Source organism: Taurulus bubalis, assembly GCF_910589615.1.
Source record: "Taurulus bubalis genome assembly, chromosome: 2".
NCBI lineage: Eukaryota > Metazoa > Chordata > Actinopteri > Perciformes > Cottidae > Taurulus > Taurulus bubalis.
This window is the reverse complement of record NC_136590.1, coordinates 6,444,070-6,470,352: the sequence shown is the minus strand read 5'-3', so window position 1 is coordinate 6,470,352 and position 26,283 is coordinate 6,444,070. Positions and strand designations below refer to the sequence as shown.

At 44.6% G+C, this 26,283-nt stretch overlaps 1 protein-coding gene across 1 annotated transcript in view; it reads right to left on the bottom strand.

Moving 5' to 3' along the window:
- cox10 (cytochrome c oxidase assembly factor heme A:farnesyltransferase COX10) overlaps positions 1 to 24,870 on the bottom strand; it is a 31,010-nt gene extending 6,140 nt beyond the window's left edge. Inside the window, exons 1-5 of the mRNA XM_079214333.1 lie at positions 24,802 to 24,870; positions 23,689 to 23,831; positions 23,157 to 23,553; positions 22,481 to 22,605; positions 21 to 91 (exon numbers count right to left, since the gene is read on the bottom strand). Coding sequence (XP_079070459.1) covers positions 21 to 91; positions 22,481 to 22,605; positions 23,157 to 23,553; positions 23,689 to 23,831; positions 24,802 to 24,832 — 767 coding nt within the window. The 5' untranslated portion in view covers positions 24,833 to 24,870. The remainder of the gene's footprint in view (positions 1 to 20; positions 92 to 22,480; positions 22,606 to 23,156; positions 23,554 to 23,688; positions 23,832 to 24,801) is intronic.
- Between the last annotated feature and the right edge of the window lie 1,413 nt (positions 24,871 to 26,283).

Below are 26,283 nucleotides of genomic sequence, written 5' to 3'. Positions count from 1 at the left end.
ACAAAGACGGGGAGAGGTACCTGATCTGTCCTCTGACGAGTGGACGGTTCTTCGTGCGGTTCATGTTGGAGTCGAAGGGCACCTCGAAGTACTGCGGAGACAGAAGCACAAGTGGGTCAACGCAGGAGACACACACACACACACACACACACACACTAAATGATGAACTACTTCAGGCAGCAGGGAAAACTCATCACTTTGATCACTTTGGTTGTCAAACTGACTTAGCGTTGCCTAAAACCCCCTTTAAGTGGGGTTTCTTTAATGTGTGGCAGCTCAAAATAAAGTACAGATTGCGGTTCATTCTCAGCAACGTCGAGGTGCAATAGTTGGGCTGAGAACCAATACTGCGGACAAACACAGATTTACAGAGCAATCGTTTGTGTGGATGGAAAGAAACGGCCACTGGGACGCTTTTCTCTCCGATGCCGGGGCGCGTCGGAAACCAAAGCGCTCACCCTGCACTTTGAGAGAGTAAGCGGCTGGAGGTGGAGAGGTGGAAGGTGGAGGCAGCGAGCTGTTGGGTGGGTGTTCTGGGATACAACTATGTGAAAAACTACTTATACTCCTGTTTTATGATCTGCTCTGGAGGAGTATGCTTCAAAGTGCTCCCATGAGATTGGCAATGTGTGACTAAAATGCAAACACATGGGGTGCTTAAACGCAGGAACTGGCTAATCTGTGTGTGTGCAAGTGAGTGTGTGTTTGTGCATGTGTGTGTGTGTGTCAGCGAGCAAACGCGCATATAGATGTGTGCATTTTAAGAGCCTTTGACTAATGAAGAAAACAGATAAAGCACTTAAGACTACGGAATATCGAGAACCATCTCTCGTGATATATGGCTCACATAAAATATCTAATAAACGAATAATCCACTTTTCTCTTCTTAAACCAAAGTTCCCAGATTTACTGCACTCGTGACATCGGGAAAAGACACCATATTAAGACAAAAATAAATTAAATAAAACCTCCTGGTGGAAATGATTGCATTTCATTTGGAAGCACATTAGGGGGCGGGGCTGCACCGTTACGGTTCTGATGCACGAGATATCTCACGAAACGTCTCAACACTCGACGGAGACGAGATCCGAATTCAGATCAGCAACGGGAAGTTTAAACATGCTCGATAGAAATGTGGCCATCTTGGATGAGCTTTTGGGAGGAAGACTCCAAAACCCAGAATCTATAGTCAGCCACTGCTTTACATGTTAGACCGTGTTCTTGGGAATCCTGTCCAATTAATCTCAGCGACCCAGTGCAGCTAAGGCTTAGTCACAGTGCCGCTATAGAAAAGTCGGTATATGCATCTCCTCGTTTGGCCCCAGTTACTGCTGAAGCTGCAATGGCTCCCAAACCCTTCAAGCACCCAGAGAACATTAAAGCTCGCGGTTGACTAAGCTCCCGCCATACGCAGCGAAAAAGAAAATCTCCCGCTTCCCCCTTTTCCATCTTTGGGTTCAGTTGTGGTGGAGCACTATATAGCGAGCCCGGGGTCTGACTGGACTGGGCCGAGCTGAGCTAATGGACAGCTGTGTAGGCGGCTGTGGGACCCCAAGGCCCGGGCTGAGGTGTTAATTCATTTTCCTGGGTCAGGAAATGCGTCAGGAGGTCAGGGGCCGCATGAGAGAGAGAGAGAGAGAGAGAGAGAGAGAGAATGCACTTTGTGGCCAGAGCAGCGCGGTGCTGAACCAGGCCCCCGGCCAAGCTCGCTGCAACACTGCGCACATAAAAAGAAAGGATCCACTTAGTTTCCAATAACATCATGTAGAAAAATACAATTTAAAAGACCCCCCGATGCTGTGCATAGCAGCGCTCTGTGCATTGTGCCCCCCACAGGCACCTGTACAGTAAATACAAGGAGAAACAAGGGTCTTTCCAAAGTGGGAAAAGTATCTTGTCGTGTGTGTGTGTGTGGATGATTTGAGGTGAATCTCCAAGTCCTGCGTGTGCTGTTGTCATTTCCCAGTCGGTCCGGCTCTGCTCTCGTTCCTCCCCTCTCTGCCTTTTAAGTCGGAGTGCCTCATCTGGTTCGCATCAGCGGCCCTTCTCTCAGCCCGTGTCATTATTTCCGCCCCGACGCTGCCATGTGTTACAGTGAGCGAGGGCATTAAAATAATTGGGGCGTTTGCACGTGTGCCGCTATACAGGTAGGTCTGGTTTAAAAATGGCCACGTCTTCACCTGAGTCCGAGGTAACTTGACTGTAATTAGGCGGCGGTTAAAGCTTTTAGCGACCGGCTCCGTGTCAAGTGGGTACGTTCACTGAGCCATCCCTAAACGCTAACAAGCATTTAATCAACGGTTATAAAAATCAGGCCAACTGCAAAAAACACTCAGTCTGTTAACCCAAATTAATGTAAAAAGGTGAATAGAATAGTGTTAATAATGGTAAGTGTGTGTTACTATTTAGAGGGCAGTACAATGTGTTATTTACAGTCTGTAGAGGTCATAAAAACGTGTGAATAAACACAAAAATGACAACAACTTTATCTAAAAAGTGAGGCTTGTTGCAGAAATACGGTTTTGACATGATTTTGTATCTTTGGCATGAACTATATATTAATGTTGAATTTCAGATGACGTGATGACATGTGCACAATGCCTCTGGCGAGCAGACGTGCTTGTTTTTTAGCTCGATGACACATCGTGACACGATTGAAACCGCCGGCTACTTTGTTGTTGTTTTTTGGTGACGTCCGTCAGCGCTGAGCAGCACGATGGGTCATTTTTGATCCGCGTTGTATTTCATCGATGGAGGCAGCTGTGGGACTGAACCGGAAGTCACGGAGAGTCTGGCTGCTGCTATCAATTATGAACCCAAACACACACACACACACACACACACACAACCCATAACTGTAGGGACAATTATCTGCCAGATGAGGACGGAAAATAGGCGAGACCAAAGTGAGAAGAGAAGGAGAGGAGGGCGGGCGAGGTACGGTTGCCAGATCCTCCGTGCCATCAAAGACCGAACGTGATCCACCGCCAACCGCCAGGGCTCAGCTGATAACAGGCTGCAGGCAGGCACTTCCTCCTCGTGTGTGGAAGCTACGGAGGACTTTGTGTCGTGATGTCAATCACGGCGACACATCAACGGGAGTTTAAAGACCCAGTGAATGAAAAATAAAGTGTAAATAAATGTACTCCTGTGTCCCTGTGTTAATTGTTCATTTAGTGAGTGAAATGTTTGATGTCACTCTGGATATGGTGAAGTTGGCCCGCATCGCCGCTAACATTAAAAGGAGAGTGAACAAGACTGACAACTTTACACTGAGATTTCTGCACCAGCCGCTCCTTGTCCTCCCCATGGGAAAGGGGGTTGTCTTATCAGCCGCACACTTCCTGCCATTCTGCAAGGACGAGAATAGGAAGTGCAGTGAAGGTCGGAGAGCAGCGATACAGTAACTACACACTGCATTTACTCGAGAGGCAAGAGTGTGCATAAACACAGACACACACACACACACACACACACACACACAGCTGTGTGGCTTTGGCTCACAGGAACATCAGCTGGCCTAAACAACGCGTCTCTCTCACCCGGCAGAGGAAAACCCAGGTGCACGGGCGAAACCCAACAATAAGACCAAGTCATCACTTGTCAGAATGTCACCTGTTTGCACACTGGAGTTGAATGGCGGACTCAAACATCCACGGGGAGGGGCGGGTGCTCCGCAGCACGCGAGCCAAGTCTGCTTGAAAAAGCACGAGAGCTCTCAAAGCCCCCCTTGAACAGCGACTGTGAACCGTCTCTGATCAGCCACTTGACAAACAAGCAGCCAAAGATTTACATAGATTAAGCTTTTCCTCAGAAGTCAATTCAGCGGCTCTGGCAGACGTTCATTTGACAACGTTTTTGAAAAGTCAAATGAGAGAACAAAAACAGACTTGGCATGCAACCCGACTAGTCACAACATACAAAAGCTGGAATGGCAGATTAAGGTTATTTCAAGGTGTGTTGTTTTAACGGTAGATGTGGGACTGCTGTTCTGTCACAGAAAGCCTTCTGATGTCTCCAGAGGCAAAACAATAGTCTCGGAGCGATGCTGCGATGTTACACCGCTTCCCTGAAGAACCTGCTGAACGCCTCCAAAGCACCTATTAATTAAACCGCTTTTTTTTTTGCAAGAACCTGCATGTGGAGTTATGCAACGAGGAATACAGTCAGGAAATATATAGAAGACACAAGGGTGAAATAAGAGAAGAGATGAACAACGCAGGAAGATGAACCTAAAAAGCAGGAAAGAAGATGGAAGTCAAAGCGGAGAGAAAGAAAGGAGGCCGAGCTCAGACACTGAGCAAACACTGAGTGCACTGTAATTAAGGACGGGTGTGTGCTGGTTTAGAACCAGTATACATGCCACACCAGCAGAGATGTGGTGCCGCGATACGGATCCAGCTATCCGGGATGGATTGCAATTGTCACATTATATAAAATGCATCCCGCCTCAAGTCGCATGTCAACCTGTGCAACTAATAGTGTCGAGCATCGGTTAAAAACATGATGCAGGCTGCACGCGGTTTGGTTGTAAAACGTCCGAAGACAAAAACACCTTGAGGGCGTCGTCCAGAAATACAACTGGAAACTGACAATTAAGTGTTTAGAAAAGGAGCGAGGGGGACATCTCCATCGCCTCGTTCCCGTCACTGAGGAAAGAGCAATATTTAGTCGACAGGCTCTGCAGCGGAGGTGTGTCGGTGTACATGTGTCGGCGTCGGGAACGCCGCGTCCGGACAGCTGGCAGATGTTTCTGGGGTTCCTCGGCCTCCCGGATCCTTTGATGTGATGAAATGCTGCTGTGATGAGACGGGAGGAGCTTAACTTGGTCGTGAGAAGAACTCTTGAAATGAATAAATAAAAATAGGGCTTTCCTCCACCAAAGAAGCTGTTAATCATTCTAATTGATTTGATTCAACAGAACGACAGAAAAACTATTTATCGGCGAAATAAATCTTAGTCCAAAGAGACAGATTAGACCGACTAATCAACTAATGTCAGTGATTCATGTGCGTCTACAGAATTAGTCGATATTTTGTGTCAGGCTTTCCTAAAAGCAGCCAAGTGGAAACTACCTGTACTCCTAAATACCAGAACTGCTTCTATACAACCGGGTCTCCCTCCGTTCTTCCAAGGTTCTCCCCTTCTCACCTCCTCTTTCTCTCTTCACAGCGGTCCAGCTGGAGCCGCCTCCCCCTTTTGATCGATTCCCTGAGTGTGAGACAGCAAAGTGCTAAACTGTCCTTATGTTAATCAGCCAATTAATGCCGAGCGGCGCCACGCTGCCGTTGCCCGCGGAGATCGGGAGCCCGGATCTGTGCGAAAGCGTTCTGCAAGAGCGGAGGCCTGCTGTCCTCTTCTCACGGCGATGCTAAAAGAAGAGGATTATTCTTACGCGCCGATTTCTTCCTACTCATCTGATCAAAAGGCAGCTGTGACAGCTGCTGCTGCTTTGCCTCCAAAACATCAAAGAAACTATTTTTTCCTTCTTCTGTTCGCGTCTCAAAAAAAAAAGATAGAAATGTTGTCTATTCCCGTTTGGCGTAGAAGACCACCTCGGCCGTAGAACGCAGGGGGAATATGTCCCCCTCCCCCCCCCCGTGTTTAGACAGCGACGCCTTGTGTGTCGGGTCGTATCACCGGGTTCATCAGCAAGGCTGCGTCGCGGCCGGGGCCACAGTGCCTCCTGGTGCGAGGGAGGGCTCGGGTTACAAGGCGGCGAGCGTGGCAGCAAATCTTCAGGATCAAGAGACCCCTCTCTCTCTCTCTCTTTCACACACACACACACAGATTTTTCATTACAGGGGAATGTTTGTTTAAAAGTCACAGTAAGAGCAACTACCACTTATGACCTCAGGCCTTAATTCACAAATTTGCCACTCGAGTCAAAAACATGCGTCACACCACAAGAATGCTACACATGATAGCATCTTTGGAGCCGAGAATCTCTCAGCGAAATAGGCCTGAGTTTTCAAAAATGTCAATCTTCATTTGTAATACGTGTTGTCATCTGCCAGTGGACTAGACACCGGCTGGTGCATTTTCACTCTACTGTAAACATATCGCCTGTGCAAACGAGACACATTCCTTTGTTGGAGCCGTATCTCGAGTCGGAGCCCGATAAGTTAACGTTCCTGCTAATGAGGGCCTTTCACTCCCGTTCCTGATTGCAGTCAACGTCGCACACACTTGACTGCTTTCTATTCAGTCTCGCACACTGTGGGAAAACATATCAGTGAAAGGCCGATACATAGAACGCGGCTGGGTGTGCAAGTGTGTGTGTGTGTGTGTGTGTGTGTGGTCACTTGTTTAAAAGAGAAATAAACAGTGCTTTCCGCCATCGGTGGGCATTTGCAAATAACCGAGGGTGTGACTGACATGACGGGCCGTTTGAAAGGCTCTCAACAGTTTGGGGTGCAGTTGAAAATGTGGCATGTGCACGACCGTGTGTATGTTTGAGAGAATGCGAGTGTTTAGATTTTATTTCCCCGTCTGCAGCTGTGTCCGACCACAGGGAGACAGGAATGGGTGTGAATGTGTGTGTGTGTGTGTCGACTGTTAATATCGCTCCGATACGGCTGGTACCGAAGATCTTGGAAGAAATGCTCCCTCCCCCTATGCGTCCCCCCGAGGAGGTGCGGACGCATATGAAGGCCCTCAGTGTTCTCTCACACATGACAGCAGCCGTCAGCACCTCTGGCAGATTTGTATTTGCGTCAGCGACCCCGCGGCAGAGCCCGCCCCCTTCATCTCGACGGGCTCCTTCAACAAGCCTTTCGGATCAGAATGATGAGGGACCCCAGAAGACGACACGGAGCGGCGGTCTGGCTCTCTGTGTGCAGACGGTGACAGCATTGCCTTTTAAGGAGAGCAAATCAAAAACTTTGGATTGAAGGTCAACTACCTATAAATAAAACTCAACTTTCAACGATTGACATGGTCAGGGATGCCACGAGATGCCAGTAGGAACACTTTCAAAGGGGATGTTAAGCGTGGATATTTTTGGGGGAGGGGAAATAGTTTATGTATGTCTATATAAAAAAAACATACCTTTCAATCGTGATGTGCGGGGAAATGGACAATACCAGTATTGGTTAAAAGTATGCCTGGGGTTGCAAAGGGTCTTAAAGTGACAACATAATGACGTTCAAGTCAACTAAAATGTTGTTTTTTATTTAAACTGGAAGGGTTTATAACGATGTCTGTTTATGACGTGTGTTTCTATCGCCGTATAGCCTACGCTAATAACCCCCATCATCTTATTTTAGTCCTGTTATTTCCCATTAGTTTTCATCTAGAATATTCCTGGAATTATACGACCATATAAAAGATTAAAAAATGAATGTATTGTATTACAGTTAATCACAACTTCAGACATCAGGTATTTCTGGTTAGAAAAATAAAACATAATCCATCTGACTCCAGCGAAACACGTCCTCTCTATTTTGCCGTACTGAGGGGAAACTAAAAAGTTATTTCTATTTCACGTGTCTGGCGTGTGCAAAGCTCACAGGTCTCACTCCGCCTGCTGTTCCTCACCAGGTGAGGTGGTTCCTGAAAACATCCGGCACGTCCAACAAACTGAGCACAAAGTGACACAGGCTCCACATTGTTCAATCAGTATCTTTGTTCTCCCTTCCTTTCTCCTCGCCAGCATATTCTGTAAACAAGACTTCTGATAACACACACACACACACACAAGTTTGGAGCCGTGCATGGCAGTTTGGTTCAGGGACAAGGCCAAAGGGGAGACGGGAAAGATTGTAGTATTTTCCCCATAATAAAATATGTGAGAGCAGATTTTCAGGCTTCGTCTCTTCCAGTAAAACTGCTCACAAACTCAATCACATCCTACGGACACATAAACTCATGTTTACAGCGTTCACCGAGGTAGTAAAATAAATCAAGCGAGAAGTAGTCAGTTTTCTCATCGACTTTCATATAATTTTTTATTTTTTTTTTACAACCAGAATGCAAGATTAAGGGACTTTCGCATCACCCGGAGGTTGACGACTGATCCAAAAAAGGAAAAGACAAAAGAGAGCCCATTGTTGAAATCAATATTGTGCTTTGAACTGGCCGCAATAAGAAGGGAGAGTACTCCTCAACCATTAAATAACAAAAAATGCCATCCAACTGTTACAGCCCTTTTTATAAACTACAAAGAGCTGTGGTTTCCAGCCTATAAACTCAGCTTAAGATCAGTGTGCCGACCTCTTTTTGTTTTATAGTTTCACGTTTGAGTGACAGAAACCCGAATAAGGAAAAGATTGAACTATGTTTATGTGGAGGTGGAGCATTTGCAGAAGGCACAGACAGTAAACAGTGGCAAAAAGCAGCAGGAGTAAATAATTCATCCGCGAGTTTCAATCTTGTTTGCTGGGGCGAATGGGAAGCGACTGTGTGAACAAAGTTCCTGTCAGAATATGTCCTCTGCAGAAATCAACCAAAAGTACATTTTTTCCCCATATACAACTTAAATTATTATTTAGCGATTATCAAATTTCAACAAAGGCTAAATTGTCATAACATCGACGTAGAAAGTCAAACGTTCTTGCTCGTGAAAATGACAAACTGCAAGATACGTAGTTGGAGTTTTGACCACCCGCTCCGATGCTCCCCAACTAGACTCCTGTTTCCAGAATAATTTAAATGTTTTGTCTCGACCTGCAGCCATTTTCTCCCCATCTCAAAGATCTGAGAATGTGCAACTCTCATAATCTTCATCAGACGGAAAAAACAAACATTCAATTGTATAATTGTTTTGCCACTGGCCCAATCCGGTAAGTTACTCGTTGTTGAGACCTAGAGTTAAAGGATCCGTTTCCTTCTCCACTTTACAGCGTCCCGTATAAAAGGATCTAACAGAGTCTTAAAACAAACACGGATCATTCAAAGAGGTACAGTGCCATCAAAAATTGTGGGGGCCGGTGAAATTGGAGCCACTCTCTGCCGACCCAGCCGCCGTGAGTCTCCATAAGCGATTACTGCGAGAGAGGCGTACAGATAAGAAGCTGTGCAGGCGGGAGGAAGAGCAGAAGCACCACCAGCAGTGCACACAGACAGCGGAAACGTTTAATCCCCTGGATCTGGGCAACTGAAACAAAGACTTTCAAGTAAACACACACAGACACACAAACACACGTGTATGGGTGGAAGCCCTGGTGTGCATGCACCCTGATGCCTATCATTCTCCAAACTGATTACCGTTGTGTGGGGGTAAAATGAATGGGAACTACTTGAATAAATGACTGTGTGGTGACGTTAACGGCCTTCAGAGTGAGGCACGTGTCGCGTTTCAAGGTCTTGTTTTCTGTGTGTTTATGGGTGTTGGGTCTGACAATGCCGTGGAGGATGAGCGCTACGCGAGTCCTCACTGGGTTGAACCGGAATTATTATAAAAGGTCTCCTTCATCACGAGGCAAATACGCTCGTGGGAGAAGGACAAATTAAAATGCAGTTTTAAAAGCAACTTTGGGAATGTATGAAACAGCACTGCTGTAATGACAGAGGCCTCTTTAAAGCGCAGTTCAAATCATGCAGACTTACAGTAGACACATCACTGTTGTTTGAGGCTGACAATGCAGCAATGTTTCTGAAAGCTAGCTTACAGGTGAGCCTCAATACCGAGAGAAACCTCAGAATGGGAACAGTTGTGCATCAGGACCAGAGTCGAGCTGCACACACCCAGAGACACACACACACACACACACACACACACACCCAGAGACACACACACACACACACACACCCAGAGACACACACACACACACACACCCAGAGACACACACACACACACACACCCAGAGACACACACACACACCCAGAGACACACACACACACACCCAGACACACACACACACACCCCCAGAGACACACACACACCCCCAGAGACACACACACACACCCAGAGACACACACACACACACACACACACACCCAGAGACACACACACACACACACACACCCACACCCAGAGAGACACACACACACACACACACACCCACACCCAGAGAGACACACACACACACACACCCAGAGAGACACACACACACACACCCAGAGAGACACACACACACACCCAGAGAGACACACACACCCAGAGAGACACACACACACACACCCAGAGAGCCACACACACACCCAGAGACACACACACACCCAGAGAAACACACACACCCCCAGAGAAACACACACACCCAGAGAGAGAGAGAGAGAGAGACACACAGACACACACACCCCCAGAGAGAGAGAGAGAGAGAGAGAGAGAGACACAGACACACACACACACACCCAGAGAGAGAGAGACACACACACACACCCAGAGAGAGAGTGAGAGAGAGAGAGAGAAACACACACACCCAGAGAGAGAGTGAGAGAGAGAGAGACACACACACACACACACACACACACACCCAGAGAGAGAGAGAGACACACACACACACACACCCAGAGAGAGAGAGAGAGAGAGAGAGACACACACACCCCCAGAGAGAGAGAGACACACACACACACACACACACACACCCAGAGAGAGAGAGAGAGAGAGAGAGAGAGAGAGAGAGACACACACACACACCCAGAGAGAGAGAGAGAGACACACACACCCCCAGAGAGAGAGACACACACACACACACACACACACCCAGAGAGAGAGAGTGAGAGAGAGAGAGAGACACACCCAGAGAGAGAGACACACACACACCCAGAGAGAGAGAGAGAGAGACACACACACACCCAGAGAGAGAGAGAGAGACACACACACACCCCTAGAGAGAGAGAGACACACACACACACACACACACACACACACACACACACACACACACACCCCCAGAGACACACACACACACACAGAGAGAGAGAGACACACACACACACACCCAGAGACACACACACAGAGAGAGAGACACACACACAGAGAGAGAGACACACGCACATACACACACAGAGAGACAGACACACGCACACCCAGAGAGAGAGAGCGAGACACACACACACACACACACACACACACACACACACACACACACACACACACACACACACACACACCTGTCTTGGTGATCAACAGTTAGCCGCCGTCATGAAAAGACTGCCGTGTCATCACACAGCTCAAGAGCCTCCTAGCTGCAACACTTCAAAGGGGACGTTCCGGGAGAAGATTGGTCGCCAGAACTCTGGACACATGCGGTGGAATTTGATGATGAAAATATCCAGGGAAAATGGGGGCAGCCGGCTTTTCACAGCCCCATTTCAGACACGTTCGATGCTCAGATTAGAGCCCGGTTTAATGAAACAGAAATGAATGCATTTGGCTTTATCTAATCAGCTGCGCTGCACCCGTAACATACACAGTGAAACGCACCTCCTGTGTGCATATGCATTTAAAAGGTAGATAACAGGAATGGCAGACGCAGCGTGGCCGAGTATGCACTCTACTGGAGTAACTAGGATCAGCAGACGTGTGCATGTAAGAGAACGTCTGCATGTACCTGGATGCTGTTGATATCTCAGCAGCATATATACACATTCATATAGGAACACAGAAAAGCTTTACAAGATGTGAATAGATTCTTGTGTGTCCCCCTCAGACTGAACGGTCTTGGCATGCTTACAATATTCCAGACAATAAAGCTCTTAAGAAATATTCCTGCTTTTAAAATGTGATTTATGAGCAGAACCAGCAACAGAAAAGAACACACAAAACACAACCTTTTGTGTGCTAAATATCCCCTGAAGCATTTTTCCAAGTGTTCAGGGTATGCCGCGTGCTTACATAATGAAGGGCTGAGGACTTGGGTGGCACTTAACATTCAGAATATTCAGTCTAAATAATAGTCATTCTCCAATGACAATCATTCAGGATGAATTATCCAGACATTTTGAAGCACCACGGAGAGGTGAGAATTGACAGCGAATCTATGTCTAAAAGGCACTTGGTGCTAATAACAGAGGACTTTACAAAAGTGTAGCAGAAATGAGCTCTTGGCATTTTTTTCTTCAATAGATGAGGTGAAATGTACGGCACACATATCCAGAGGAGCCCTTCACTTAAAAGCAGCGGCGCCCAGTTCCATCCCCTTGGAGGACCCGAACTGAAACTCAACGGTGGGCCACGGGCCAAAAGCAAGCACATATTCTATTGTTTTGTTGAGAAGCAAAGTTACTACGATCCCAAGTATTCTTCATTTAAACAAATTTGGTCCGTGTGCCATCATCTGTAGGGCTAAATCTCACCTGGCCTTATTAATTCATAGTGATTTTGGAAGAAAAAACTATTTAAAATCAGTCAAAGATGTGTAAAATAAAAATCTGCCAACATGAACACGACCAGCTGATTTTAATTTAATCCCACGTGCCATTAGATGCATACTGTACAGACAATGGTGGGCTGAAAAAACAACATTTTGAGAATGTGAGACACACCCATGGCTTAGGGGAAGCTGTGGTGCATGTCGGTAACCATTTTGTTTTCCAGCAACGATGCCCTTGCCCTAAAAGCTGTTTCGTTTGAATCAAATTAGCATTCAGCGCTGTAAACAGGGCTGCTTTTGTTAATTATCCACGGATCTCAGCGTTACAAAGAGTGTTCCTACTTGCCTTTGGCTAAGTTACCTTCAGATAGAGAGGGTAAACTTGAGTTTATAGGGGGAAGAGTGGTTAACTGCACACAGATACAGCAGCGTGGTGCCCTAAATACACACCGGTCTCCACTTGTTCATTGTTTAGCTTCTGTAGAACCGGAAGAAAACATCCTCCTCAAAAACATTATCAAGAAAAGATGTTTTTTAAATGAATTTCATGTCTGAAAAAAGTCCAAGATCAAAAGCTTTGTGATGTCAGTGGGCTTAAAAGCCATTATTATATCTACGTTTACAATCACCTCTGCACAACTCAGACATCGAAGTAACTATCACGTTTCAGGCTCAGTCATTTAATTCAACAGTCTGTCGCTGAATTTAATGCAACGCCACACATAAAAACAACACAAATGTTTGCATCTGACTGCCATTAGCATCACAAAAGACATTCTGCATCACTGCAAAGCCATTGCTGTTTTTTTGTTTTTTTTGCTCATATTACTGTCACTTTCACTTTCTTTATGTCATATTGGGTAATTTTGCTCCGCTCAAATAAACCAAAAACATTTGGGCTCCGTCTTGGCAGCAGCCATCCTCTGGCCTCCGTCAAGCCGTTGATGAAAAGCAGGAGCGGGACCCCTTTTTTAAAGCGAGAGCATCTTCAGCAACCCACTACCCCTCCATGCAGTGAGCTTCAGCGTGACACGAGTGCCAGAAGAAGAACGGTTTGTCCTCGTCGCCATGCGGGCGCATCGACAACGACCGTCACACCGATGCATGCTGGGAGTGCCAACCCGCCACCATGTGTTTCAGGAGGAAAAGCAGCTCCCGAATGGTTAAAGGAAACTCAAATTGAGCACCGATACAGAGCTAAATAGGCTGCTTTTAGTACAGCCAGTGAATCTAAAACAAATAATGCACAATATGATCCTCACCTGTGCAAGCATTAACATTCAGATTCTACCTTTCACCTGCAGAAACGGCTGGCGCAAGAACGAACAAGAAAAGAGGGGAAACAAGAGCGTCGCATGGACCGTCTTAGACGGTGTAACAACATTTACTCAGCTTGCGTGAGGTCAGCCATTGCCAAGTGCAGCGTAGATGTAGGTGTAGAAAGGTTCATCGGTGCCAGACAGCGCTGAGGTGGGTGGTTACTGACTCAAGTCTAAATGGTTGGTCACTGGAGCCCATAATCACGGTGTTTTGTGTGAGACTAAAGGCTAATCAGCGAGGTGGAGAGGGGCGGCCCCACCTGCCCATCAGTCAGTCATCTTCCTCCCCTCGGGGGGACGGCGACTCCATTGTGGCGAGGTGTGTTTGCTCAAACAAGCCGTGGCATTGAAAGCTCGGGGAGACACTTTGCGTGCGAGTAGTAAGTGTGATCTTCACACACACAAAAAAAAAAAGAGAAGAAAAAAGGAAGAAAGAGATGACGCTGATCAACGCTGATGAGAAGCCACGTCAACCTCTTCTTTTGATGTCAGGACACCCTGTGTTTGTTTGTCAGGGCTCGAGTATACTAGTGAAAAAGTTATGTATATATATATTAGTATTGTATAATGATGCAATATATGTATGTCTTGTACCCGTATAAAACAATAAACCAACAATTAAGACTGTAGTTAGCTTATGAGTCCATGGAAGGGGATTATTGAGGTCAAGGGTCATGATTATTAAGTACAAAAATAAAACGTTTATGCACCAAGCGTGAACGATCGATGACGTTTAATTTCAGAATTATAGCGCCACCCTTAAAAAAATGTGAATATAGTATATTACCTCTATTAGCCATCTTAATGTTTGCCTTATAAAAGTAACACTACTGTATGATGGTGAACATTATTGGGAAGTCTATAAACAGAGAGCTTTGGGGTTATTGTATTGCATTTTGTTTAATTTGATAAAAATGTATTTTTGAAGTGAGACGTGATTAAAAACCGACACCGACAGAGACCTTTGCTTTAGCGGTTACAAATATTCCGATAAATCCACTCGGTTGGGAGTCATTACATTTGATTAGCTCGGCTTTATTGACTGCATGAGGTGAGCTGCTTTTCGAAGGATTCACACCAGTAGGAAAGCTGTGGCGCGGAAAATAAAAAAATAAACACCCTACAAGTACTTTATTAGACTGGTGCTGTTGCCTGCCAACGCTCTTTTATAAATTCATCGCCTCTAGCTCCACGTCCATCGACTCCAGCGAGCTCATGCGGCACCTTTAAATGTGTTAATCCCTCCACAGTGATCAAAATATACCAAACGCACACAGACAATGCCAACAGCTACATCAAAGACAGATATATTTTTAACTTTTCAACATTTATAATCAGGACCAGGAGTTTATCAGAGCCCCTTTGGCCCCGGGGCCTCAGTACATCATCTCTGTGTAAAGCCTCCTTTTATGTCCTTTAATGATCTATTATGCAGTTCTTTTGTTCCCCTGGTTTTGTTTGTATATTTTATTTATTTGTTTGTTTTCTATTCCATTTGCTCTTGTTGTTTTTTTGTTGTATTTACTTTATGGTATGGTCCTTTTTGTTTACTGGTATTTAAGTTAAGTCTATTCTTTAATTCTCTGTAGAGCACTTTGTCAACTTTGATTTTAAAAAGGTGCTATAAAAATAAGGTTATTATTATTAATAGCGTTCAACTGCAAGCTGATGCCAAAGTCTTCTTAAAAGAGAAGTACAAACAACAACAAGATAAACAATAAAAGAAACAATTGGAAACCAGCGTAACGCGTTAGTATCCATGCCCGACTAACCCTTTGCCTGGCAACAGCACGTGCTCCCCCAGGCAGTATCTCGGGGGCGTGTAATAGGTGGATTTACCCTTCATGACTTTATCAGAGGAAAGCATCTGTCTCCCGTCTGAGCCTGAAAGAGATCCATTTGTACAGTTGGAAACGGATTGGCACCCCGTGGCTGATAAAGACAAAAGCCTTTAAAGGAAATTAACTATTTAACAGGGCTGCCGAGTTAAATATTCATTTCAATCCAGCAGCGAAAGAGAGACACCCATCGAGTCCTTTTTTTTATATGCATGTATCTGTGTGTGTGTGTGTGTGTGTGTGTGCGTCATCTAGCTAGGCAATTAAAAAGGAATTTCCATTCCTCCTCCCAGGCCGAACGAACAGCTTGGTCAAGATCATGAAAACAAAAAAGCTGAAAACCATCGATGTCAGAGTTCAGCGTGCTCTTTTGTTTTAACTAAGCTGTTGGATAACAAGATCTTAAGAGCAGCATCTGCACCAGGAAATTATCTTGTTTTTTTTTATGTTAAATCGCCACCATTTGGCTAAACCCTCTGATGCGTTTGACCATTATTTAGAAAAAAAAACGTAATCCTTTGACAGACAAAACACATTTTAAAACAGTCAATTACGGCTCAAAGCCAGTGGAGCTAATATGACGAGCGCCGATACGTTTACAACTCAAATCCGTCTCAAGATACCTTTGAAGCTTTCGTCGCGAAGAAAACAAAATACAGAACCTGGTCAATCCCGGGCTTGTTTTGAAGGTACCCACTGCAATTCATCAACTGGATTCTGGCATGAGAACGGTGGGTGGTGGTTCGAAGGCAGAATGAAAACAGATTGCACAAGAAGGACAGCAATGTCATCATGCGAGAAGTATTCGACAGCACCCGCTTGAAAGCAGATCTTCTGTTGCTACTTCTCAGCGGGGAACAGACGCACATCCAGCGGTGGAAGGGTTGCATATTCTTTGAAGAGAGCGATGGACGGTGGGGTTTTTTTGTAGCGGCTGTGAGGTCTTGTTACAACTAATGATTCTCTCAAAGAGGTACCGCGTTACGGGAGGTGCCTTGAACTAAAATGAGAGGAGCCCAATCCGGGGAAATTGTTGTGGCAGCCTTGACTGTTGGAGGCACAGCATATTCGGCCCTGCCGCCATCGCAGCCCGAGGTAGACGGCTGCCACCTACTGCGCTGCTGATGGACCATTATCTACATCTGGAGTCTGTCTGGAGCAGTCACAAAACATCTCGGCATGTTCACTGTAGTCACAGCCGGAGAGGTGGATGAGTATATCCCCCCAAAAATTACAACAAGTATCGGCTAATTGGTGTCTAGAACACTGGCACGCAACAAAATGTCCCAAAACAGCCCGCGCCTGCACAATCTACCCATCCTCCTCCCTCTGTGTTTGCATGTAATGATGATCCGTTTGCATGCAACTCTTATTTAATAAAAATAAAGTTATGATTATGTTGGTCAATATTTAGATCACGGTTATTTAACACGATTACTCACCGACTTTGGAAACATCGTGCATTTATTAAAACCTTACAAAAACGTGTCTGTTTATCAGTGGATTTTTTTAAAATATGAATTTATTATTCTTCCCCTTTTAAGACTCTTTCCAGCGTCGAGAGCGAGTTTGGGCTTTTAAGGAGCCGTTTCATTTTTAAATTTTCGTACAGCATAAATCTGGTGCACTTTGAGAGCAAAATTAAGATGCTTCACTTATGAGGAACACAGTGAAAAAATACCCACAATGCACCTTTTCACCTGTTCTTCATTCCTGGCTCATTTCTAACAAACACAACTTATGGCATCACAATCACTTGAAGGACGACAAATAGGAGAATGCAAAAAAGATGACTTTGTTTTCGTTTATGTTGACATATTTAGTTACTTTATGACCACTGAAACTGGAGGGGGCTGTGTACAAAAAGGGCTGCATTGTTCGTGCCACGAGGATGTAAACAAGTCTCAAATTAATGCTGACAGTCAACGTTTTGGCTTCATAATCAGTCTTTCAATTCAAATCAAATGCGCTGCAGACACAGAGCCACGACATGAAATAAGGTCCCAGCCTTAATGCCTCCCGACTGCACTGTAATATAAACATGGAACAATTCTACTCTGCTGATGGAACCCAATTCAACCAAGTGTGATTTAATGGTTTCCACCAACACCCTGCTAGCACATCTGCATCCCTTACAGATTCATACAGTCACACTAGATGCACCTAAATATGTTAAATAACGTGAGGGAATTTCCAGGGTCGACTCGGATCACAATTTATTTGGCGGGACACCAATCTGTTCTCGATGTTTGTGAATAAATATGCGGGAATAAAGATCACAAACGTGACGACAGGGCTGCATTGTAGTAGCATGAGCTTGAAGTATATTGTGAAATCATCAGATTCCTTTTCAAGATGAAAGCTTGAGCCTCCACATTGTGTGTTAAGATAAAAACATCAGAATGCAATCAATTTGAATTAATTTGCATTAATCTGCTCATTATAGAGCCTTTTTATATGGATTTGGTGTTGAGTGGTTATTCGGTCTTCATGGTCCCGTCATGGCTTTATATTAAAGTTTCTTTTTATTATAAAAATTACAAAATAGTATTGCCTAAGAAAACAATTTGTCGTAATCTATACATCTTAATAAAAATCAAGATTTGCTTCTTTTTTAAAAGGGTTTAAAGAAAAAAATGAACAAACCCAACACATGTTCTTAACGTGCTGATCGCATCTCCTCGCGCTCAGCCACGTAGCCGCGCGCTAAGGAGCTGAGCAAGATGGAGGCACGCAGGAGGGTGAATAATGCATGCCTGCACAGGGCGAGGGAGTGCAGGGGCTTGTGGGGGCTCGCGTATGCGTGCCAGCTACAGACGGCTCACCGCAGGAGACACACACGGACACAAAGGGGAAAAAACTTCACTGTCGTGGTCGTCCAAAGCGGAGAAGACACTGGGCAGCCGCAGAACAAGCCAGCTTGAATTTTCATCAAAACAAAAAAAAAAAAACACAAGCGGACATGGTGTGACTCTCACCATGGCCGCTGTCAAAATAGCCAGGGCGGCACTTGTTTGACAGTAAAAGGCCGTTTCGGGTCTTGTTTACACTGCTAGGGGACCTCAGACCTCCCAGGGGCCTTTTAGGCTCCGGCCCACGAACAACATCTCGCCTGACACAATTATCCAATTAGCTGAAAGCAGTGGGCAGACCGGAGGTGATGACGGCTGCAACACCTGCGGGGAGGCGACGACCAGACCGGGCCGAGGTTCTTGCAGGAGTGCCGAACACCTCCACGCAGGTCGACGGAGGCGGAAGCAAAACGTATACCGTGTATGAGAACAGTTGATAATTGGACGCTGGAAACCGGGAGCTCAAATAATGACATCTCTTTGCCGCTGGAGTCGAACCGTCTCCTCTGATTGTGAGACAGACGTGACAGCATGAAGTCTTTTTTGACTGTGGTGGGAAACTCTAGCCGATGAAATGCCATTGTTACGTGACTGCTGGTGCTTACACCCTTCCGTCAGGCTCCTAAATAGAGTCACATTTTTAAAAGGAAACCACAACATTTCTGTACTTCCCAATGGGACAAAGAGCAGCCTTGGCTTTTGACAGCTCCACTGAAGGTCCAACTGCCACTTCCAAGAGCGAGCGGGTTCTTTCTTCCCCCTTAGGGCATTTCCCTCCGTTCCTCAAGGTAATTCAACAGTTGTGTGGTCACATACTTGCACACTCTGGCTCTGCAGAGGCCGAGCATTAAAAGGGATTAAGGCGGAGCTGAAGCCATAGGAAGTGATCTTCACGAGTGTCTTTCTCTGCTTTGATTTCTTTGTCAAGCCATTATTTGATTTTTCCACATCAAAAAAAATGTAAAGACATCTAGCTGTGATCACATATAATGACGCTAATGAAGAAGCCCCATTTTTTCAAGATGAAAGGAATACAGAAAAAAAACCTGGCAGCAGATCTGAGGGTCGGATGTTTTTCTTCTTCTCCCGTTCTTTTTTTTCTTTTCGGGGATTATGAAAAACAAACGGTTGACCAAAGTGTTGAGATCGATTGCACACACGCACACAGGTGAAGGCGTGTCTTTGACAAAAACAGCTGACAGAGTGCGTGAGTGCAGAGTCACGCCACGGTGGGCAATTACATGTCACACCTGACATGCCCTGTGCCTCTGTGTGTGTAATTACACAGAGGGAAATTATCTTCTGAAAACAAAGCAACGGCGACAACTACTGTGACATCGTCTGCAGCGAGACACATACTTTTCATACCAGACGAGCAGAGCGAGACGGGACACTACCAACTTCAAATAAGTTTAGGTTCCTAATGATGTGTATCCTTTCGACCAGCTTTTAAATGAAAAAATGTGTCCTTAATGTGTCCTTGCTTGACTTTGATGAGACAGGTGGCAAATCCCACCTCCAATTCTTTGCCAATCAAGACTATGATGACACGCAAAACCTCCCCAGAGAGAAGAAGGGATCAGGAGGCCGACTGAATCGGACTACGGTGAAGGCTCACATACCAGCTGCTAGCCACAAAAACTATTTAAAAAAGGGAGTTCTTGGCCTCAAACAGGCCTCAAACAGAGTGAGCACTGATATTTATCGACAGAAACCATGTGACGCATTACCAAAATAACCCACACAAAATTATATTTTTAGATACACACAATCTTGACATATAGCCTCCTTTATAGTGCTACTATCTGGAGGTTCAAGTTATACAATCCAATAAATGTGCTTTTATTCTTGTCTACTGTGATTTAATGCAAAATGAAACGCTTAAAAATCCTCTGACAGTGAATATATATGAGACTAGAACTTGAAAAGTGGCACCAAAAGGTTGGAAGTTAACTTTGCCTTCTTAATTCTGTATTATTATTCAAAATCCTCCTGTCATTTTAAATTAAGGAAAGAGGAAAAAATAGACCTGCTTCTCAAAAAAAAAAGGCACAAAAGGCCTGGAAAAGATCAACTTCTCCATAATTTCAAAATTGATCGACGCCCTGACTGTAAGCATTTCCTGCAGGTTTTGACACACTTATCTAATTTGCAACTGGCTACATCTGCTCTGAAATTCACCTTTGCCCATGCTTCACCTTCAGCGTGGGTTTGAAACCCGACCCGACCGGAGGAGGACGAGAGAAAGAGAAAGAGAGAGAGGCACTGAAAGGCAAATAACATTGTTTCAGTGAAATATGAAGCCCTGTCGTATCCTGTCCTCAGGCTGAGTTAGTGGAGAAGATGAAGACTGACAGCAGTGATGTGAGGGTGGGCCCACAGATAAAGGGACACCCAGGGTACAGACAGCGGCAGGCAGCCGCCTCTTACATCACTCAGCGCTCTGAACGTCTTGGGAGTCTCGAGACTCGGCTGCTCCGAGCAGCACGAGGAGAGACGGGGACATTTTTCACATACCTGAAAGGGTATTTACACACCTGCTCCGCGTGAGGTGGAGGTGCACGGAGGAGTTGGAGTATGATGGCTCTGTTCAGAGACAATACAACGCTAACCTCCGCATCGAACTGATTGACACTATTCAGACTTGAACACGGAGACTGAACTGTGTAAACATTTTGGAGTCGTATCCACAGATCCTCGAGGTGGAAACTGTACTTATTTTGCAGCATGCAAGTTCCAAGATGGCCGTTGTTTGTTTGACTTGGTGGGGCACTTCATTATCGTTGGAAAACAAAGACGACAGCAGTTGGAACGTTGCCGTTGAGGTAAGGAGGGAAGGAGGTAGGAGGGAGGTCGGCCCCGAGGGCAGGAACCTGCAGTGTAATAAAGGCCTTTGCACAAATTACAGGCCAAAGACACTAGTAAGCAGAGTTCAGCAGAGGGCTGAGGGGGAGGTCACCCATTATACCAATATTCTTGAGTCACGGAGCAAATTCCTATGTATAACGTCAACACTGGACGGCAGTGGGAGGCCCTACTCATGCTCGGCATTCTAAGTGTCCAGGCACACGAGCTCACCTTTGTTTATAGCGTGGGGAAAAAAAAGCTTTCAGCTGGTAAATAATAACATAGTTACAGTCAGCTCAAAGAGGAATGTAGAGTGGGTGGAAAAGGGGATGAGCTGGTTCGTTCTGCTTGTTTCTTTACAACACAGACGTCACTAAAAGGAAAACTGTGGATGTGAGTGCGTGTCGACAAGCATGTTCATGTTTGTATACCAGGGCAACAACAAAAATGTGTCCAGCATTATGAGACCAATAGATATCTTGCCAGCTTTGAGACACACTTTCTTTCCAAAAGGAAATTGGTACTTTAAAAAATAAACAGAATAAAGACCAGAAACATGTGTAATATTTGATGCTATTCTTTAAACAATTACACGAGCCATGCGCTTAATATTATTTGCTTTGTAGTTTGAGTAAAATGAATGGAGGCTCTGTTATTGTGAGCCAACCAGGAAGAGATTGTTCCATTGGATTATTGCAGGGTATAAACAACGTGGCAAACAAACTTTCATGCCACTTACATGTTTTGTTTGGCAAGAGAATCTTCACAAATTTTTACCAAATGGTATAACAGAACTACACCACGGTCGCATGTCTCCAACGTCACCATCAGTAAACTAAAGGCAGAATCGTGTTTTCAAGATGATGATGAAGTAAAAGCTTCAAAAGTCACAAGTGGAGTTTTCAAAGTATTTTATGTCAAAGAATAAAACATGACAATCTCTTAAGTTTGTGTTAACCACAGACTTTATGTCAGGCATCTAACCAAAACCCAATTAAAAAAAAACACTGACTTTGAGTCAAGGAGACACAAAAGTGCAAAAAAGCACGAGTCATTTCCTGGTTTTTAGTACTCATATCTGCAGCGCTCACATGTCGTCAAATATCATTTTACACCAGTTACTAGTTTGTTAGATGCACCTGTCTAATCCTGCAGCAACTCCCGTCTTTGTGAAGCTCATTCATGAAAGAGGAGCTGGTGAAACCTTAAAAGGTCATGACATTAATCGCACATTATTGAGTTTAATGTTCAGAGGGTTTGTGCTGCGACTACATGTGGTGTGCAAAAAAAATAAAGAAAAGACCATCGCTTAGATACCGACAGAGACATGCATGGCCTGGTTTGACCGCTTTCTGGGGATAACTGACCTGGTTGATGGAATTGGCAGTGCAAGAGGCGAGGCATGTTCCCAGGGAGGCGACGAAGAAGAGGAGGGGGTCAAAGGGCACCGGAGCCATTGCGAAGCCGGCTGCTGCACTCGTAACCACCAGTGCTGAAAACACAAAGCAAGAATAATATAACAAATTAAAACAGGAGTTAGAAAGTTTTCTTCTTTAAGTATTTACTTTTTTAAAGTAACAGGCAAAGAACACTGCAAATGCTACGCCGCGTTGCTGTAGAATAATGATTCATTATAAAACAGGGTTGGAATTAACAGCACATTATCATAGGGCAAAATTAACTTATTTGATTGGGAACTCTTTAAAATGAGTTAATTGAACCACACAAGACAAATAAATAAAACAGCATATGACTCATCATGTGGCGATCACTTCCCTCGCTAAACAGAACAACCGGACGAAACACCCAAGCCTACTCCCGGCTAATTGCTCAGTCGTGTCGTGTTTTTCTTGTGTGGAATAAATGGACGAGGCCACAGATACATTCCCCTGTGCAACAATCTTTTAATCCTTAATTGTCATGTTACAGGCTCCCCTAAGCTTCACCCATCTGGAATAAGCTCTTAGATTCTGAATGTATTTCACGTAATTATTTGCATGCATACATGGGGGCAGGGGGGAGAGAGAGAGTTGTGCTCTTCACCTGTCAGTTTGATTTTTGCAAGCTTGGCATAGACATCCGGCAGGTCGGCCACATCGACCTTCAGCAGCTTCCACTGTCGGTCTAGACGGGCCTCCCTGGCCTCTTCCGTCTCCACGTGGACGTGGGGAGTCTCATCCGACGTCGCCGCCCCACTGGACGCAGAATCTTTCTGGACCGCCGCATCGTCTGTATTGGGATCCGAGGTGGATATCCCAGACTGTGCTTGACTGGTGATGTCCTCCGACTGTGGCACAGTATCTGTGACCACATGATCAAGAGTTGGTATTCTCTGCACCCGTCTTTTGACGCCGTCGTCTCTCTCGTCCACGATGGTCAAGGCTGGAGCCGGTTTCGGGACGGCACGTTGGTGAAGCTCGCTGCTGTTCTTTGCTACATACTGAGAGGAAAACAGGTCCAGAGAGTGAGTTAGGGGATAATTTACTGATATGACGATACAACTGACACGCACTATAAAAAATTATGTTCAAGGTATGGTTTGATAACAACATCTATTGGGCCCAGTGAGAGATACCTGGCGTTTCAGGAAGTTGAGGTGCTGGTACGTCAGCCAGTTTGATGGATCTCTTTTGTGCAGCTGAATAAGGCTGCGAGCAGTCTGCTTACATTGAGGAACATTTTGAACTAATTTCTGCTTCACGCTGACACCAACCAAACCTACAAGAAAGGTTAAAAGAAAAGAAAAAAGGGACAAGGTTTAGTCATTAAAATAAATACAGACGGGTTTGGATTAATTCTGTGTGTCTCAAAACAATATTTGGGTCACGATGTGCAGCGCACCAATGTTGCAAACTGTATGCACAAGCCAATACAGTTTAAGACAATAAGCTGGCGCATAAATGTGTCATGTGTACAGATGTTAAAACAGCCGTCTTTAGAGCCTGCTGTACTCCATACAGCCCACTGGTGCTGCAGTCATAGTAATGCAAAAATCAAAAAGCGTTTAATAATGCTTTTAGAATGACAGTAATGTTCCCACCTTTCATGCTGCATTGAGGAACTGTGTGTACAAATGTAAATGTCCATTGACTGCATCAACAAATGTAATCATAACGGCGAGTGACTTTTAAACTGCAATTATTATTCCTGCGTCTTGGTGTCCATGGGGAAAAAAGATAACACACATCATAAACAGCATGCAACACACACGATGTTGTGTGCACAGCACTACTAAAAGCCTGCATAACAGCACCAGACTGCTTCCCCTTAGACTCGGCTTGTGACGGTCACTTAACGCCAACGTAATGATAACACATCTTCATCTTCCTCTACCCATTTACTCACTAAGATTGTGTGACGTCACGTTAACAACACGTTCTCGTCGTGAGGGTTATAAAAGCATAACATCAGCATTGCTCCATGCTTTTCACGTTGCTTCACAACACACACGGTTGCAGTTAAAGAGCGACACCGTTGTCGTGATGAACCCGGTGGGCCGTTAGCTCGTGCTGGGTGACTCCTCTCTAAGGTCACCGCCAGCCCGGTGCCAAACATCCGCGATGCTAAAGATAGCATCCGTAGCTTCAGCGGCTGTTTTTATGCGTGCGCAGATAAAACATAAATACAATAAAAGACTTTGCATTGCAGCTGCGTGTTAAACAGCACGACCCGCGTCCCCTCCGGTTACCTGAGAGTCTGCAACATGGCGTTTTGTACATGTTCGCGTATCATAGAGCCGGCTCCCGTTTCAGTTTCGACCCCATTCACATGCAGCGGGCCGCCATTACGACCTCGGTAGTGAAAGAGAAACACTTCCGGGTTAGAACAAACGTCTCGCGCGCGCTCGCGTGTGCTGCAATTATTATGAAAAGAACCATACAATTCATAATATACACTATTACCATAAATAGCTGCAAAAATTACCGCTTGAAAATTAACAAAAACTTATACTCAGTACTTGGAATCATATTGGCTACATATTTGCACCTTTGTTTTGTTTGTTTGTTTTGTTTTGTTAGTTAATTTAATTTAATAGTATTATTATTTATGTATATATTGTATATTTGATTGTATGTATAAATGCTAGTGGAAAAAAATCCTCTTGTAGGATTAATAAAGTATCTATCTATCTATCTATCTATCTATCTATCTATCTATCTATCTATCTATATTAAAGAAATAACACTGCAAAATAACTGTTATTAAGAGAATTAAGTATAAATGGTTAATTTCCCAGACTTAGATTATTTAAATAAATAAGATTATACTTTTATGGAAGCAGCAGTGGAATGTACTTGAGTCTTTTCTTCTCATGCAACTCTTTGCTCCAACATTTTCTATTTTTTTACTTTTCTCTCCACTGCATTTTTCTTACAGCTTTATGGACGAGTTACTTTTACAAATGAAGAGAAGAACAATTTGACTATAAGAGCAACGTGTTTGATATTTGTTTAAGTCAGTTTTCATACAAAAACGTTTTATAGTTCCAACTTCTCAAATGTGAAGAATAGATGATTTTCCTGTTGAATTATTTAAAAAATGTTGATTGTTTTTTTCCTCAAACAGGCTAATTTTGAGCTCAACAAAACAAACATGTGAAGGTGTCACTTTGGGCTTTGGGTAATCGTGACGGCTTTTCTCACTATTGAGTTTTAACAAACCAAACGATCCTTTAATGGAGAAAATAAGACGCAGATTAATCCATCATGAAAATAATGATTTGACGCAGTCTGATACAACATAATTAAACATGAGCTGTACCCCAACCAGCTACAACATGTAAAATCCTGCTTTTACAGTAATGCATGAGTAATAATAATATAATATATAATATCAAAACAGTAACAGGGGACATGTTTCTGCTTTAAGTGCATTTTTCAGATTATACTTACATGCTTTTACTTAAGTAACATTTTCAATGCAGGACTTTTCTGTGTGGTACTGTGTAGTACTACTAATAAAAGTAATTATGGCTGGATTCCATTTAGCTGTTTAGGTTTCAGGAGCCTGGTGTTGTGCATGCCGCTCATTGTCCCACCGTCACGCCTCCCCTGGTAGGCGGCCACAGTAAATGTTATTATTGACGCCTGCTTTCCTACTATGACATCTCAAGATATTTGCTGTGAAAATGAACCATAGTGCATCTCATTTTTCCAAGGCATTTAAATTC